Source organism: Nyctibius grandis, chromosome 11 (assembly GCF_013368605.1).
Source record: "Nyctibius grandis isolate bNycGra1 chromosome 11, bNycGra1.pri, whole genome shotgun sequence".
Lineage (NCBI taxonomy): Eukaryota > Metazoa > Chordata > Aves > Nyctibiiformes > Nyctibiidae > Nyctibius > Nyctibius grandis.
In genome coordinates this window covers 24,446,998-24,462,627 of record NC_090668.1, presented here as the reverse complement: position 1 = coordinate 24,462,627, position 15,630 = coordinate 24,446,998, and the positions used below count along the sequence as shown (strand labels likewise).

The 15,630-nt window shown below is 51.6% G+C and overlaps 1 protein-coding gene across 1 annotated transcript in view; it reads left to right on the top strand.

Annotated features, from left to right (window-relative positions):
* The window catches only part of IGDCC3 (immunoglobulin superfamily DCC subclass member 3), a 110,156-nt gene that overhangs the window by 9,727 nt on the left and 84,799 nt on the right, over positions 1-15,630 (top strand). Inside the window, exon 2 of the mRNA XM_068409829.1 lies at positions 421-726. Within this exon, the coding sequence (XP_068265930.1) occupies positions 421-726 (306 nt within the window). The remainder of the gene's footprint in view (positions 1-420; positions 727-15,630) is intronic.

Here is a 15,630-nt window from a genome sequence, read left to right as displayed (position 1 = left end):
TTTGCAAGAAACCTTTTGTGTCGCTGAACCAGAACATTGTGCGTTTGTATTTCGGTGCTTAACTTGCTCTTCATTAAGGACTGAATAGCACCATCCTTTGCCTGTTAGAGCCTGAGAGAGCCCGAAGCGACAGAAGAGCATGGTGTTAGGGGCGAGAGGCAAACAGCCTTCTGCTCTGCCAAGCGGGAGGAGGGTCGTGAAGGTGCCTTTGGAGATTGCACCCTGAGATTTTGATAGCAAAGCCTCGGGAGGCAAAGCATGGCCAAGGGGTTTGTGTTTCTCCAAAACACTCGCACCCTGTAGCCCTATTGTAGCCCACTCTATCCGAAATGTTTCCATCGTCCCCTGTAAGCTGCCCTAGCTGTTGGTTCTTGCTGCTTGTGGACACACTGCTGACTCTGTCCTTCTCTTTCATTTTAGATTTTGGCCGTTCCTCCGAGCTGGCGTTCGTTGTGGAGCCTAGCGATGACATAGCTGTGCAGGAGCAGCCCTTGATCCTCTACTGCCAGGTGGAGGGCATCCAGCCCATCACCATCACGTGGCGGAAGAACGGCGTGATGATCGTGGACAGCGAGAATGCCTTCATGTTGGCCAACGGGTCGCTCTACGTCTCTCGCTTCCAGAGGGTCCGGGGAGACGGGTCCTCGGATGAAGGCGAGTACGACTGCATGGCGCAAAACCACTACGGGCTGGTGGTGAGCCGGAAGGCGAAGATTCAGGCAGCGAGTGAGTACGAGTGTCATCCCACCTGCACCTCGTGGGGCATTGGCTTTGCTGGGAAGCAGGAGGGCAGCGTGGTGGGTGCTGGGTGTTCAGGGAGGGAGGATTGAACAGGAGAAAGAGAAAAAACAACCTGGAGCTGGTGTGGGGATCTGGCTGGCATCGAATCTGTGTAGCTGTCCAGATGTGAGAGAAGAGCTAATCAGCCTTCTCAGGGGGAGAAAACTAAAACCCACCTGCTAGCAGGAAATTCCCTGTCTTGGAGGGGTAGGTAGTGTTAAAGTCATGCGGTGAAATAGTCCATGGTTCGTGTATCTCCTACGGTGGGTTTGGAAGCCCCTTTGCTGTGCAGCATGGCTGGGCTCTGCTTGGCAGGCAGCGCTTTCCAAACCATAGGCAGAGACCTTCTGAAGGTCATGGTTTCTTTCATTTTGTCATTTAAGGCAGGCAGCGTGGAGGCAGCAAGGTCTTATTTACTACCCGGCGTGGCAGTGCCTTTGGGGGCAAGGCTAACAACACCAGACAGATTGTCTGCTGGGGGAGCCCGGAGGAGGAGAGAGATGAAAGTGTCAGCGAGGGAATGAAATTTAAAGGTGGGGGAGGAAGAATTACAGGCCCGGCTGTGACTCCAGCCCTGCGCAGTACTCGGCTGAGCCCATTGCATCGCCACGGCCGGAGCAGTTGGTCCTGTTGGGTCTCCTCCACGCAGGCTGCTGGGTTTCTGCTTGTAAGCTCTGGTTGCTGGTTTGGGTTTGTCCTGGGACTGATGTCAAAGCCAAGGTGTCATGGTGGTTGCTGTCCCTGTTGTGTTGGTGGCCAGTTTTGCCCACAGCCTGTCTGTGGGCTCTGGGGTGCAGCTCCTAATCCTTTTTTGTATTCAACCAGAAGCTGCAGCTGGGTATAATTTATATATGGTGGGTGTCCAATGTGGCCCTGAGACCTGGCCTAATGCTGATTTGATAATAAGTTCTACTGAAAGGTTCTCCAACTTGTTTGGGAGGTGGCTACTACTCTTCTTTCTGTGCAACCTGCTTGCTGCTGCTTCTGTTGCGTTTGCAATCTGCGCCGTGATTTATTTTTTTGGTGCAAAGCAGGAAAAGTCCACAGCAAAGCCTGGGGCCGGGGTCCCCTGGCTGCGCTCCCCAAACTGGGGGGCCTTTCAGATCGCTGCCGCCCGCTCCCCGCGGCGTCGGGGCCGGCTGGCAGCCCACCAAGGCAACACTTCAGCCCTTGTGTGTAACAATCCCCGAGTGCCTGAAGTGGCCATCTGCAAACCTAGCTTTTCAGTAGCGTAAGAAGTGACATTGTCCAGGAGCCAAGGGCTTTGGGTCCGTGCCAGGTTAGCAGCTGGATCTCAGACTTGCCAGTTTTGTGGTGCTAAACCTTGGAGCACTTCTGGTGAACGGCCCTGGCATTTATGAGCTGGGAGCTGGCTGGCGCACAAGTGCAATGTCGAACTCCTCGGACCCGTAAACAGGAGACGTGAGAGCAGGAGGAATTACCTTTGGGATAGTGGATTGTCGATAAACACTGTTATCTCACCGCCTGCATCAATATGTATGTGATGTGCCGTGTGTCCCTGAATAGCATTTCCTTTTGTAGCCACAGTGTCGCGTGAATCAAGATGAAAAAGGGATCGTGTTGAAAACGCTCCGGACTCTGTTCTTCCTTTGGGCTTGGTTCCTTGCCAGCCCTGAGAAAAGGTCTGGGTGAAGCCAGCACAAAACAGGGGGCACCTGGCCTTGATGCCGCAGGTGCCTGCGGATAACGGGAATAAAATGGGATGTTGTGGGTGAACGTGAGCTGCTGCTCGGGGCGAGCTCCCCGCTGTCCTGAACCCCAGGAGCAGGCACTTGCACTTAGGACTTGGGTCAAATGGGATCTCCTAAGAATGAATCGCAATGGTACCCTCGAGCCCCCATGTCTCAGGGCGGTTACACACAAGTAACAGTGATTTTCCTTACTCCAAGTCCCCATAAGCAAATTAACCAAAAGAGGAGGGTAATTATCCCCATTTTAGACATGAGGGGACCACTGCGTTGAAGAAACGGGTGCTGGCTGCCTGGAAGGGAAAAAAACCCAAGCGCTAAGCGGACCATTGCGAAGCAGAGTAAATACTGCTGGTGGGTAAAACCTCATCCCACCGCTGCTCTCTTCCTCCCTCTGAGCCTGACATCTGAACACAAAAGCAAAGGAGAAATAAAAACCTTTCACAAACAAAAATCTTGAAAGTTGATCAAGGCCGTGCTACTGAGGAATAAAAGGGATCTGACGGAGCGGAGCCCCTCGAGAGCTCGGCTGCACTTTTCGCTGCCTTCAAAGGCAGGCTGGTAGTCTCGTATCACCGTTACAGACCCTGGCTTTGTGTTAGTGCTTGGAATATAATCTGCTTGGCTCGGAGGAATGTACATATTTGCATTCAGGAAATGTGGGCTGGATATCATATTTTTATGTTTCAAATTTACTTCAACACTTGGCATTGAGTAAAATTTAACTGGAAGAATACGGTGCTGTCGGCCGCTGCGCGTGCGGCCCCGATGGGCTCGAGGTGCATGAAGCTCCCCCATGGAGGGGGCACTTCTTAAAACCTTCCTCCTAAAAATTGACTCTTTTAAATTATTTAACTAAAATTCAGGGGAATTCCTGTATGTCGTCATTGTTAAGCGAAGATACTCGGTGGAGGGAAGCGGACCTTGGCTGGTTTGTGGATTGGCAGGTCAGGTGCTAAACACATTGATAATATTTTTGTAGGTATTTGTAGGTATTTTGAAGTGTAACCTTCTTTTGAGCAAGTACAAGTGTGCAAGAAGCCCACGCGTGGCTGAGCTGAGCAGCGGCTCTCAGCGTTTCCACCCCGTGCCTAACACGCTGGTTGGATTTTTTCGGTTCCTGTTTCTGCGTCTGTTCAAACTCTGGTGTGTTAGTTTAAAAGGTTGTGGAGTGCAACATGTTTTTATAATCTGATCAGGTTATTGAATGCAGATCCCTTCTTTCTCCTAATGACAGTTTCGTAATTTCGCATGACTCCGAGCTGTCTTAATTAGAATCAGTTTTGTAGGCAGAGTGTTCTCCGGAGGCACGGCTTGGCTGTGTCTTCGCGGGTCTCTCCGAGGAGCTGTATTTCCCTTGTGCGTGCCAGAAGCTGATGCACGCCGTTGCTGTCTGTGGATGAAGATACCCTCTGAGCAATAGTAACGGCTGGAGTCCGCTCCTTTGGAAGGTGAGCTCCCCACAACGCAGCCGCCTTTCTTCTCATTGCAACCCTTTCCATAACTTGGCCTTACTTGACTCTAGAGAACTGCTAGGGAGAGTCCAGCGCAGAGCCACAAAGATGATTAAGGGGGTGGAACATCTCCCTTATGAGGAGAGGCTGAGGGAGCTGGGTCTCTTTAGCTTGGAGAAGAGCAGACTGAGGGGTGACCTCATTAATGTTTATAAATATGTAAAGGGCAAGTGTCACGAGGATGGAGCCAGGCTCTTCTCAGTGACATCCATTGACAGAACAAGGGGCAACGGGTGCAAGCTGGAACACAGGAGGTTCCACATAAATATGAGGAAAAACTTCTTTACAGTCAGGGTAACTGATCACTGGAACAGGCTGCCCAGAGAGGCTGTGGAGTCTCCTTCTCTGGAGACATTCAAAACCCGCCTGGACGCGTTCCTGTGTGACATGATCCAGGTAATCCTGCTCTGGCAGGGGGATTGGACTAGATGATCTTTCGAGGTCCCTTCCAATCCCTGACATTCTGTGATTCTGTGATTCTGATCGTGTTGTCCCATGGCATTTCCAGCCCTTTCTGCCGATGCTGTAGTTTAATGGAGCTGACTCCCCATCATCATAAATCACAGCCCGGCCGGTGGAGTAAGACCCATTGATTATATCACTCGATAACAAGCAGTTACCACTAATTGGAAATCACCATCAAACTGGGTATCAGATCAGGCTCTGCACACATCCAGCCTGAGAGCAGCAATTTTCCCTGTTTGATCTGGTGCTATTAAAAATAAAAAAGAAAAGAGGGAAAGTAAGTCAATTGTGCAACTTGGAGCCGAAGAGGTTTCTTGAAGCTTGGTGAAATGGACCTGCCCAATATTTAGAATAGAATAGAATCATTTTGGTTGGAAAGGACCTTTAAGATCATCGAGTCCAACCGTTAACCCAGCACTGCCAAGCCCACCACTAAACCACGTCCCTCAGCATCACATCTACATGGCTTTTAAATCCCTCCAGGGATGGTGACTCCCCCGCTTCCCTGGGCAGCCTGTTCCAGTGCTTGACAACCCTTTCGGGGAAGAAATTGTTCCTGATGTCCAATCTAAACCTCCCCTGGCACAACTTGAGGCTGTTTCCTCTCGTCCTACGCTTGTTACCTGGGAGAAGAGACTGACCCCACCTGGCTACACCCTCCTTTCAGGTAGCTGTAGAGAGCGAGAAGGTCTCCCCTGAGCCTCCTTTTCTCCAGACTAAACACCCCCAGGTCCCTCAGCCGCTTCTCATCAGACTTGTGCTCCAGACCCTTCAGCAGCTTCATTGCCCTTCTCTGGACTTGCTCCAGCACCTCCATGTCTTTCTTGTAGTAATTTGAAGTACTGTGGGACCTGAGCACAGCTCTGGAGAGATCTGGGCTTTCCTCATCGTCTCTTGCTCTGGGGGGGCCTGTTTTGTAGCCAAGCGCAGCACCACTCATCCCTGTGCCTTTCTCTGCTCCCTTACCCCCTTCTCTCCCCCATCCTGCCCCAAATCCCTCTTCTCCATCCCACTGTGCCTGGCCATCCATGGCACTTGCCCTGCTGGCAGGAGGGCAGGACTGATAGCCCGGGCAAGGCAGATGTCATGTCTCCTCTCTGTGCTGATCCCTGCCGACAGCAGCAGCTCCTCTCGCCCAGCCTGGGGCCACGCATGCTCTCCCCGCAAACACGCTGGCCGCCCCGACCTCCAGGCCAAGGGTCTCCAGGTCACCTACAAACTATAAAAAGGGGGGAGGTCTCGTGCATATGGATTCAGGCAAGTTGTTTTCCCTGCCAAGCTGTGTGGGTAGGGGAGGAGGTTGGGAATTGTGGGGTTTTTTTAAAGCAGGAAAGATCTTCCCATCGTTTCAGCTCCTCTGCACAGAATATATTCAGGGTTTAACCTGCAGCCCCCTTTCCAGGCTCTGGGGTGGTGGGAAGAGCTGCTGAGCCCAAATAATGGCAGCATTTATAAGAGTGTAGAGACAAGAAGGAAGTCTAAAAGGATTAGGGAGAGACAAAGGGGGCTGATTATTTTATGGGTCACAATACAAGGCATTAGAGTGAGATCACAAAGGGATGTAATTACAAAAGAAGGCCATACTGGGGGGATCAAACCAGGATTAGAGTGGGAAATGTTTTTGCACAGTTTTGTTCCACTCATTATGAAGTTAGCATTTTAAATTAAGGTTTAAATAAGGTGGCACCGAAGTTGTCACCAAGGTATTTCCTGGGCAGTGCCACTGTTTGGATGCAGATTGCGAGTCGCGGCTCAAAACATCAAGGCAGACCTTAAACACGTGGGTTTGCTGTTGGTTTTCTCTCGTGCACGTACAGTATGTGTATTGTCAGCAGAGCCCTACCTATAGCTTGTGCTTAGATCCAGCCAACCTGTTTCCGTGGTTGGAAGCGGGATACTTTTGTGATGACATGTTTGAGTGGTGCGAAACACGTGCTGGAGGGAGAGGTATGCTTTTAAAGTGTCGGTTTGCAGCTCTGGAGGCACGGTTGTGTTACTCCCAGGAGCTTTTGGCTAATGGTCGCTTGCGTTTTATTGCAGTTTAACCCTGGGTGTTGCATGGCACGTTTCCTCCAGCCACAAACAAGATATTTTTGTTTTTCAGTTGTGGCTCTGCTTGCACTTAATGCCCTTTCTTCCCAAATGCTGAGCGTAAGGGCTCAGTCCTGATGCCAGTGATGTTTCTTTATTGTCTGTGCTTTGAATGCTCACGGCTCTTGGTAAGCCCAGAGCAAGTTCTGGGCTTCTAGCAGTGGGTCTCAGAGGGGAAAAATACCCCTGAGGAATTACTAAAAAAAGGAAAGAAAAACAAATTAAGTAAAGCAAAAAGACTGGGAGATGTTTCCAGGGGATGGATATGATGGGTGAGTGGGTTATTTCCCTCCATCAGCTCTTTTGGCTGCCTCTAGGACGTCCTGGCTCACGTGATGCTGCCTCTCACATCTGTGCTGTTGCGGTATTTGGCCCTGCGTGTGCTGCAAAACAAATGCACAAATATAGGAGTCACTGGGGGGAGATCAGAGAGGTTTGACTGGGAATTTTAGTAGATTTGCAGGATTAAAAGAGTTTGTCACTTACCACCCACTGCATTTCAGTTACAGCCAGGATTCATCCTGAGACTTGAGCACATTATAAGACCATATTTCTTTTGGCTGCTCATTTCTTAGCAGTGTGATAGTTATTTAAATATCATCTTGCACTTCTCTGCCAGGCTCCTAACGTGGATGCGCCAACCTTCGCTCCGGCAATGTTATCTCTCATGGAGGGGGCTCGCGCTGCAGGCAGTAATGTCACTTAGTCATTTATAGAAAGCTCAGGGGAAATATATCAGAAGAATTTCATTAATGGTAGCACTGTTGAGTTATCTGTCTCAATTAACTCTTGGAGCACAGCTGAGGAAGTTCTGACATCTCTGCAGCACGAGGCTGCTCCCGAGTTCGCTGCCTGGGGTGATGCTCTGCCGGTACCTGTGTCTCTGTGGAGACAGCACGGTGCCCAGCCTCACCTGCGTGTACCCTGCTTGTCCCTCCTGCTGCTGCTTTGCCTCAGCCTCTCCTCGAAGCATGGGGACACCCTCCTCCGTTATTGTATTCGGGAGGGCAGGTCTCTGCTACCTTAGTCTTCTGCTTGCAGTCGTCAGCCCGGGATCTCTTTGGTGCCGTCACCTAGAGCAGCTCTTTATCTACTTAGGCTCATCTCAGCTTAAGGATTTGTAATGCCACTAGTTATATGGTTGTTTTGCCAGCGGGCTGGTGATGGTGTGATGGTTATATATGGCTTTCACTCTCATTCTGCCCTACAAGGGTCCCAAGCTGGCCGTGGTGTAGCCAGTAACATCCATGCACAAGCAGTGCCTCAGTTTCCCCTCTCTGAACCCGGGGTGGGTTTACTGTCAGTGACATCATTTGCACACCCCTGTGAGCACCTTGGAGGGGGGGGAAGTTGCTATTTTGTGTTTATTGGGGACCCACGTTAGCTGGGGATGATGTTTCATCCGTGCCTGCCAGGAGGAGAAGGGCGCGCAGTGCCGGGGAAAGGCTGGTGCCCAGGTGAGAGAGGGGCTGTTTTTGTGCCGCCGTTCATTGGCAAGGCTGTGAGTAGGAATCGATTTTTGGGGGCATTTGACCAGAGCAATCAATGCTCTTGATCTAGCGGGTAACCAGCGAGTTAAAGGGAAGCATCGCTGTGTTTGCCTCGAAGCTCTGGTCATGGCTGTAACCCACAGTTACTGAAAAGAGCAAAATACGGAAATAAATAAAAGGGCACAGAAGCTGTGGAGAAAGGTGCCTGATTTTGTCAGGGCCGTGTCTTTTGTGCTGATCCCTGCCCACAGCAGCCTGCTCGCTATGAGATTGGGATTTGGGGACCCTGCTCTGAATGTTTGGGGCGTTTGGGTGCAGTAGGGCAAGGGCAGACCTCACAAATCCCCTCTGATGGGTGAGTCCCCACACAGGGACTAAAGCTGCTTTCCCAGGGATGGCAGGATGAGACCCGGGAGAGCCGTCAGCCAGAGCTCCCCGACACCGAGGGGTGCTGGATCCCCGCTCCGTGCCCTGCCTCTGCCACTCCAGTTTTGGCTCTACCCACCATCGCAGCCCTGTTGCTGGGAAGGGAGTCTGCTCCCACTCCTCCTAGGCACAGCATATGGTTTTCAGAGAGGTTCTTGCTTTAAACCCAATTTTACAGTTGGGTTGACTGAGGCAAGAGAAGGTCAAACGATTCGCCTGAGGTTACTCAATAAGTGGCTCAGATTAAATCTCAAGCCACGGCGCTGCCCGTTCCCAGCGCTGGCTGTGCCGGCCGGACCAGATGGCCTCCTGAATGCGGCGTCAAGATCCTCGGCTTTTTCTCTACCTCATTGTTCTCCATTGTGGGCTTCTGAATGCAGGACCTTGAAAGTGAGAGTCATTTGGATTTGCCGAGTCCAAGTTATTCTGTCTAATGACATGGATTTGCAGGAGAGGGTTTAAACACGCTGCTTTGCTCTGGAGGTTTGAATTTTGCAGAAATTTACCTCTTTGCTTCGGTTTTCTGGTGTTAAAACTCTCTCTACCCCCGCCAGCTAAGATGGGTCCCCTGCCCTTTCAGCTGCCTTGCTGCTGTCTCTGCGGCTGAGCAGGGCTGCTCTGGCTTTGTACCTGGGCAGGTTTGTCCACAGGGCTCTCGGGCCCCGGTCCCTGGGATGTTTCCCTGGGGGATTTTGCTGCAGGGTCACAGAATCACAGAATCAGCCAGGTTGGAAGAAACCTCTGAGATCATCGAGTCCAACCATTGCCCTGACACCACCATGGCAACTAGACCAGGGCACTAAGTGCCATGTCTAGTCTTCTCTTAAACACCTCCAGAGATGGTGACTCCACCACCTCCCTGGGCAGCCCCTTCCAATGGCTAATGACCCTTGCTGAGAAGAAATGCTTCCTAATGTCCAACCTGAACCTCCCCTGGCGAAGGGGTCCACACTGCTCTGGTCTGTCTGTGCTGGTTGTGCATTCCCCATTCACTTGGTCCTGGGATTGCACAAGGGGGTCAGTGCAGGGGCCTGCTGGATGGACGATGTTGTGTTGTTTGGCTCTGGGGACCTGCAGGCTCTCGTGTTAGCTCTGGAAACACAGAGGGACATGCTGACATCTCCCTCCTGAGCTGGTGTGGGGTCCCTGACATCGCTCCTGGCAGTGGCAGGGGCCACAGTGCATTGGGTATCACAAGACGAACTCCATCCCCACTCTCTGAACTAAGGAGCTGCCTGGAAAAGCGCAGCTCCGTAAGCTCTTTTGGAAAGCAAGCAGGCAAATCCTCAGGACTTGCAGAGCAGGGACCATCTGCCCCGGGAGCAGCGATGCTCAGGCTCCTCCCCGCACGCATCCCCAGCCCGGGGCAGGCTGCGGTCCTCGGGATGGTGGGGAGCTCTCCTGCGCCCGCACATCCCTCTGCATCCAGCCGGCTGTGGGAGGACCCGCACCACTCACATACCTCAGCAAGTTCACACCTCTTGAGCTTGCCTTGATTAATGGTGGGGTTTTGTCAGTCCTAAGAGGCCCCCATTATGTCCCTTTGATGCTGCATTTCACACTTACCACTGTCACTGAGCTCAATGACTAATTTTCACAGGTCACGAGAGAGGGACAATGGATCAGGCCACATTTGGAAGAAACAAATGAAATTTTGGTGCAACTGAGACCACTAATTAAGAGTGAGGATCAATTTGGGTGTACAAAAGAGATAGTTTTAGGCTGCTGGTGTGTAAATGAGTGGCGGTGTTGGAGTAGTGGCAAAGGCTCAGTGTGTGCATGCTTCAGCTGCAGCATTGTGCTCCGCTGCGTTTCATAGATACTTCTGTGCTTATTCATCAAGGGAAGACCGAGCATTTTCCTGCCTGCTGTGCCTAGGAAGGGCAGGGACAGCAAAGCTGCTGGATCGATTCATGGTTGATCCCTGTGAGATGTTTTTGGCCAGCAGCAGGAGCAGGAGCTTGTGTTTCTTCGGTCGCGATGCTCATCTCTGAGCACGGCATTGCAAATTGGCTGGTGGCTTTTGAGCGCGGTGCATTGCGTTCCCTGCCCATGTCTGTGGGCAGGATGATGCCCATCCTCATCTCGGGCCATAGCTCGCCCTCCCAGGGATTGCACTGCTTTGCTGAGACTGCAGAGGAATGCTGATGTGGAGGAGGGGGACAGTGGGAACTGTCCCCCTTCAAAGAGGGAAGGGGGACAGTGAACTCTCATCATGGAGGAAGTCGTGGGTGCAGCAGGAGGGACAGGGAGAAGCCAAGGATGTGCAATCTGGGTTCATGGCTTCACTGAGCACTGAAGAAACGTGATTCAGGTTTGCCCAAGTCTTCACATACAACAAAAAGCCAGAGTTAGTGTGTATTTGGGATGAGCTGGTTGCAAATGTCCAGGTCCACAAGCTGTGCCAGTTAAAATCGGTTTGCAAATCGTTTTGTTAGCAGAAATGCATCGTGTCTATTTTGGGTTGGATTTGCCTTGAGCAGAAAGGTCGGAGCATCGACTGGAGTGTCCTTTTGCCAAGAGGGTTTTCCAGGGCCAAGGTGAGGGTACTTGCTGAGGCACTTTGCTCAGAGCAGCATCCACGTCCAGCTCACCGTGGTTTCCCATGGCAATGTGTAAAGGGGTGGGAGGGAAAGTCCTGACGGCATCTTTCATTGGTGAATCTAATGCTCAGGGGGAGAGGGGAGGCAGGGACCCAAGTGGGTCAGCTTGAACTCTTTCAAAAGAAAAAAAAAAAGTAGGGGAGAGAGAGGAAAAGGTCACAGAATCACAGAATCAATCAGGTTGGAAGAGTGCTCTGGGCTCATCGAGTCCAACCATTGCCCTGACACCACCATGGCAACTAGACCATGGCACTAAGGGCCATGTCCAGTCTTTTCTTAAACACCTCCAGAGATGGTGACTCCACCACCTCCCTGGGCAGCCCCTTCCAATGGCTAATGACCCTTGCTGAGAAGAAATGCTTCCTAATGTCCAACCTGACCCTCCCCTGGCCAAGCTTGAGGCTATGTCCTCTTGTCCTAGCGCTAGTTGCCTGGGAGAAGGGGCTGACTCCCACTCCACTACAACCTCCCTTCAGGTAGTTGTAGACTGCACTAAGGTCACCTCTGAGCCTCCTCTTCTCCAGGCTAAACACCCCCACCTCCCTCAGCTGTTCCTCGTAGGTCAGACCCTCCAGACCCTTCACATTATAAAATAAATTATTTTTAAGCGAACCTATAGGTAATAACATTTGGAGACATTTTATGACCATTGGGAAAAATCTGTCTTTAAATTCTTCACCTGCATTAGAGAGACCTTTGCAGAAGGGGGACGTGGAGGTGTCAGCTACGCTCCCGCTGCCCCGAGAAGCCCTGGGCCTGCCCGGGCTCTGCAGGGCATTGCCTGGCGCCTGGGCTGGCAGGGCAGGCTCCCCAGTTGTATGGGCACAGCCGAGCTTTGCCAGCCCTGAGGGTACAGGTAGTGTGACCCCTTCTCCCTCCTTCCCCACCCCAGCAGCAGTCTCTGCCCCATCTCTGCTGCCGGTGGTGGGGAGCGGGAAGAGCAGCAACACTTGCTGCCCAGGCGAAAGAGGCTCCCTGCATGCTGGGCTGGCCGTGTGAAGGATGACAACTGTCCTGCTTTTGCGGGGATAAAATTTATAGAATCACTTTTCTGTTCCATGTTGTTTCAGTTTGTGGCCTGCTGTGGGATGGTGATCAAGGCCATTAGCAGTTAGATCCAGGGCAGCTGCCCCAGGCTGGCCCACAGGTGTAGTCTATACCATTAATGTCAGGGTCACTATAAATGGGGAAGCTGGTGGGGATAGGGGCTCTTTGCTCTGTTCTCTCTACTTGTCATCACTTCTCTTCTCGATGATTGCCACCACTCCATGAGCTAAGTATAATTTTGTGTCTTTTGTATTAGTACTGATATTTGTTTTCTTATTTTATTAAATCTGTTCCCTCCTTTTCCCAATTCCCTTTTTCATCTGGGGAGGGGTTTTGGGTGATGAAACAACTGGTTATTGTTTACCCCTGGGTGCGGGCTAAATGGAGACAACAACAGAAATAATTTTTTTTTTTTTTTTTTTTTAAATTTTATGGTAGCCAAAGAGAAAACAGCTTCCTTGTCCCTTGGGACAACCATGGGTGCTCTAGACCTTCATGAGGGCTCAGGCTCTGCAGGTGCCCAGCACCTCTAAATGACACGGACTGATCAACCTCTTAAATACAGAGCCTGGGTGCTAGGTTTAAGGATTCAGGCTCAAGCATTTCAGCTGAAGCAGTGTGGTGATTGATACCTCGGGAAGCCTGGCTGCTCTGCTGCTGTCCCGTGTGACCTCAGGCAGCTCTCCCGATGCCCTCGTGTCTCCGGGAACTGGGGACGGAGGGGTTGGTGGTCCCCAGCTCCCCCCAGCCCCTTTGACTGTGCTGTGCTGGTGCGGGGGGCCCTGACCCTGCTTGGAGCTGTCAGAGCTCATTATCAGCACTGGCAGCTCGGTCCCACTGTGGTGGGTCTGGGGAGGCTGGTTCCCTCTGGACACGCTGCTCGGCACTGGTTGCTCCGCAGCTGATCGGGGTTGAGGAGCTGGGCACCACATGGACCTCGTGTTGCTGCCGGCTGTCGATTTGCATGAGGCTCGTGGGTCTGGCTCTTGTGAGACATTTGAGCTTGTACCCAGCCATCCAGGAGCCAACCAGAGGGCTCAGAAGTCCTTTTAGGTGAAGACAGGGGTCCCTGCATCATATATTTGTATGCAAAAGCCTCTTAGACAAGGGGTTTTAAAAGCCAGTGTGGGTGTACGTACCCAGGAGGTGTTTGTGTCTCTGCGCTGGGGAGCACACGGCTCTCTGTTTCACATGGTTTGCAGATGTCTGAAGCATCTCTGCGATTCGTACTGCCGCATCCCGCGGGGGAAATGGGGTTTGTTCTTGTACAGCTCCCTGCCCAAGGGGAGCCTGCTTAATTTTTCTTCTGCTAACTAGGTTCCCTCAAGAATGAGAGATTACCTGCTCTTCCAAAAGCATTTCCAGTGTGTGGAGAAGTCTGGATGACTCACAACTTTTAATTAGCTCTCCTGACCGAGGCAAGGATCCTTCCCCCCCTCCCTCCCTTATAGAGAGGTGGTGATTAGAATTACAATGAAGATAATCCAAACTGTGTGTGTAGGGTTTTCTGTAAGTGGAGAACAAAGCAGGACATCCATCTGGTGAGTGTGAGCCCATAATACCTTTCTGCTCATTTTTCCAGTGCAACAGGAGCTGCCTGGGACGGAAGCAGGCTCATTATTTTGGAAAGGTTTGCTGACACGCAGAGCGGGGCTGGCTTGTAATCTCCGAGGCGCTGAAACTGCCGCTCGGGAAGGAGCGTTGCTTTTATTTTTAAGTCCACCTTTGTATTTCTCCTTGTTAAAATCTGCAGCGACGAGGGATACCAAACTCTTCTGAGCCTGCCGTTAATTAGTGTGTGAATGAGAGATGCCCTTAGTTTTAGCAAGGCTAATCAAAGCTGTAAGGGAGTTTTAAAAGGCACTACCCAGCAGCTGAGCTAAGCCTGTCCTGTGACAAACATCCCAGCAGCAGTGAGGAAATGGATTAGCTGGAGACAACCCCCTTTTCGAGTGATGCTGTTTCCCCTCACTTAAAAATCTCCTTCTCTGTATCGAACAGAGCTCCTGCCTCAAAACTTTGGCGTCCCTTTATGCGGGAGGCTCACCTCGCACCGTGGGCTCTGCTTTCCCACGCCGTGCCCTGCAGCGGGCAGGGAAGGGGCAGAGTTTGTGGCAGAGGAACGTGCTGTTGGGCCCTTAGCCACGGCGCTTTATGGTCAGCTGGGTTTTGCCAGGCTGCTCCAGTGTGGCGAGAGGATGGGCTCATCGCGGCAGGGCCGCCTCGGTGAGAAAGGAACAACAAAAAGCCGTTGTGGAGGAGCAGCCGGCCGGGCCGGCAGCGTGATGCGTGCTTCGACTCCTGCCATGGCAACAAGTTCATCCTTAGGCCAGTGCAGCGGTTGGCTGCGCCGTGGCGAGGCGGCCAGGAGCCGGTCCAGCCCACGGCATCCGCCGAAGGGCGCGGGCAGGCAGGAGGGATGGGGGTCAGTTTCGTGCCTGCAAGATGCTCTGCCAGCTGCACCGTTCAGGCTGCTGGTTTCCTACCCCAAAAGGACAGACAAGCCGCTGGGTGATCTTTTTGGGATGCCGGGCTGGGCAGCACCGCTGTACAGAGTCGTGGTAGCTCTGCTCTCCGACGCAAAGAGCTCGGGAAGGAAGATGGAGAGCCCAGATCCAAGGAAGCGTTGGTCAAACACAAGGAATCTATTCCTCTGACTAGTGCTTCAAGCACTAAAAAAATCCCCGCTGCATATCAGAGCCTTTGCTTTGAAGGAAATGTCTCTTCAAGCCGGGATCCCGGCTGCTGAACTGGCCGTCGGCAGCCCCCACAAGCCAGGCGTGCTGGTAGGGTGCAGCTCGAAGGGAAAATACCATCAGCTGTTGGATGGCAGAGATTTGAGACATCACTTTTTCGATGCACGCTGTGAAATTCATCGGTGGAATATTTCTAGGGAGCTGCTTTGCTTCCTGGAGGAAAAGGGGGGGAAAAGTGAAAAATAATGTGTTATATTGTCAGCTTCCAGCATTAAAACCTGATTTGAGCTGTCTTTCCCCTCCTAAAATCATAACGCTGTTCTGAATTCTTGATATTAAAAAATAATAAACTATTAGTTCCTTTAAGTTGTCTATTGACTTTTAGCTGTTAGGATACACTGAAGTCATGTTTCTAGCATTTATGATTTGTGGAGGGGGAAAAAAAAGCTTGAAAAAAATCTCGCTTTTAACATAACGAGAGCTAAGGTTGACAGAGCTGTGAAACGCTGAATGTTGGGGCTTCGCGGCATCGCCAGACATCACAAGGTCCTTGATGACATGATGAGAACTGGGGAAGCTGAATAAACTGATGAGCTTCTTCCATTTTGGGCCCTTGTCATGTAAATAGGCTCCAATCTGCATGTCAGATCCCTTGGGTGAGGGAATGTAATAACGTTAAAATGTAATAACATTAAAAATAAGGCAGCAAAACCCCCCCCAACGTGCGTATGTTTTAGCAATCTTTAAACAGGCAAAAAATATGCTTGGAGGAGTTCGGGTTGGGCGAGAGGGCTCCTCGTTACTGCTGT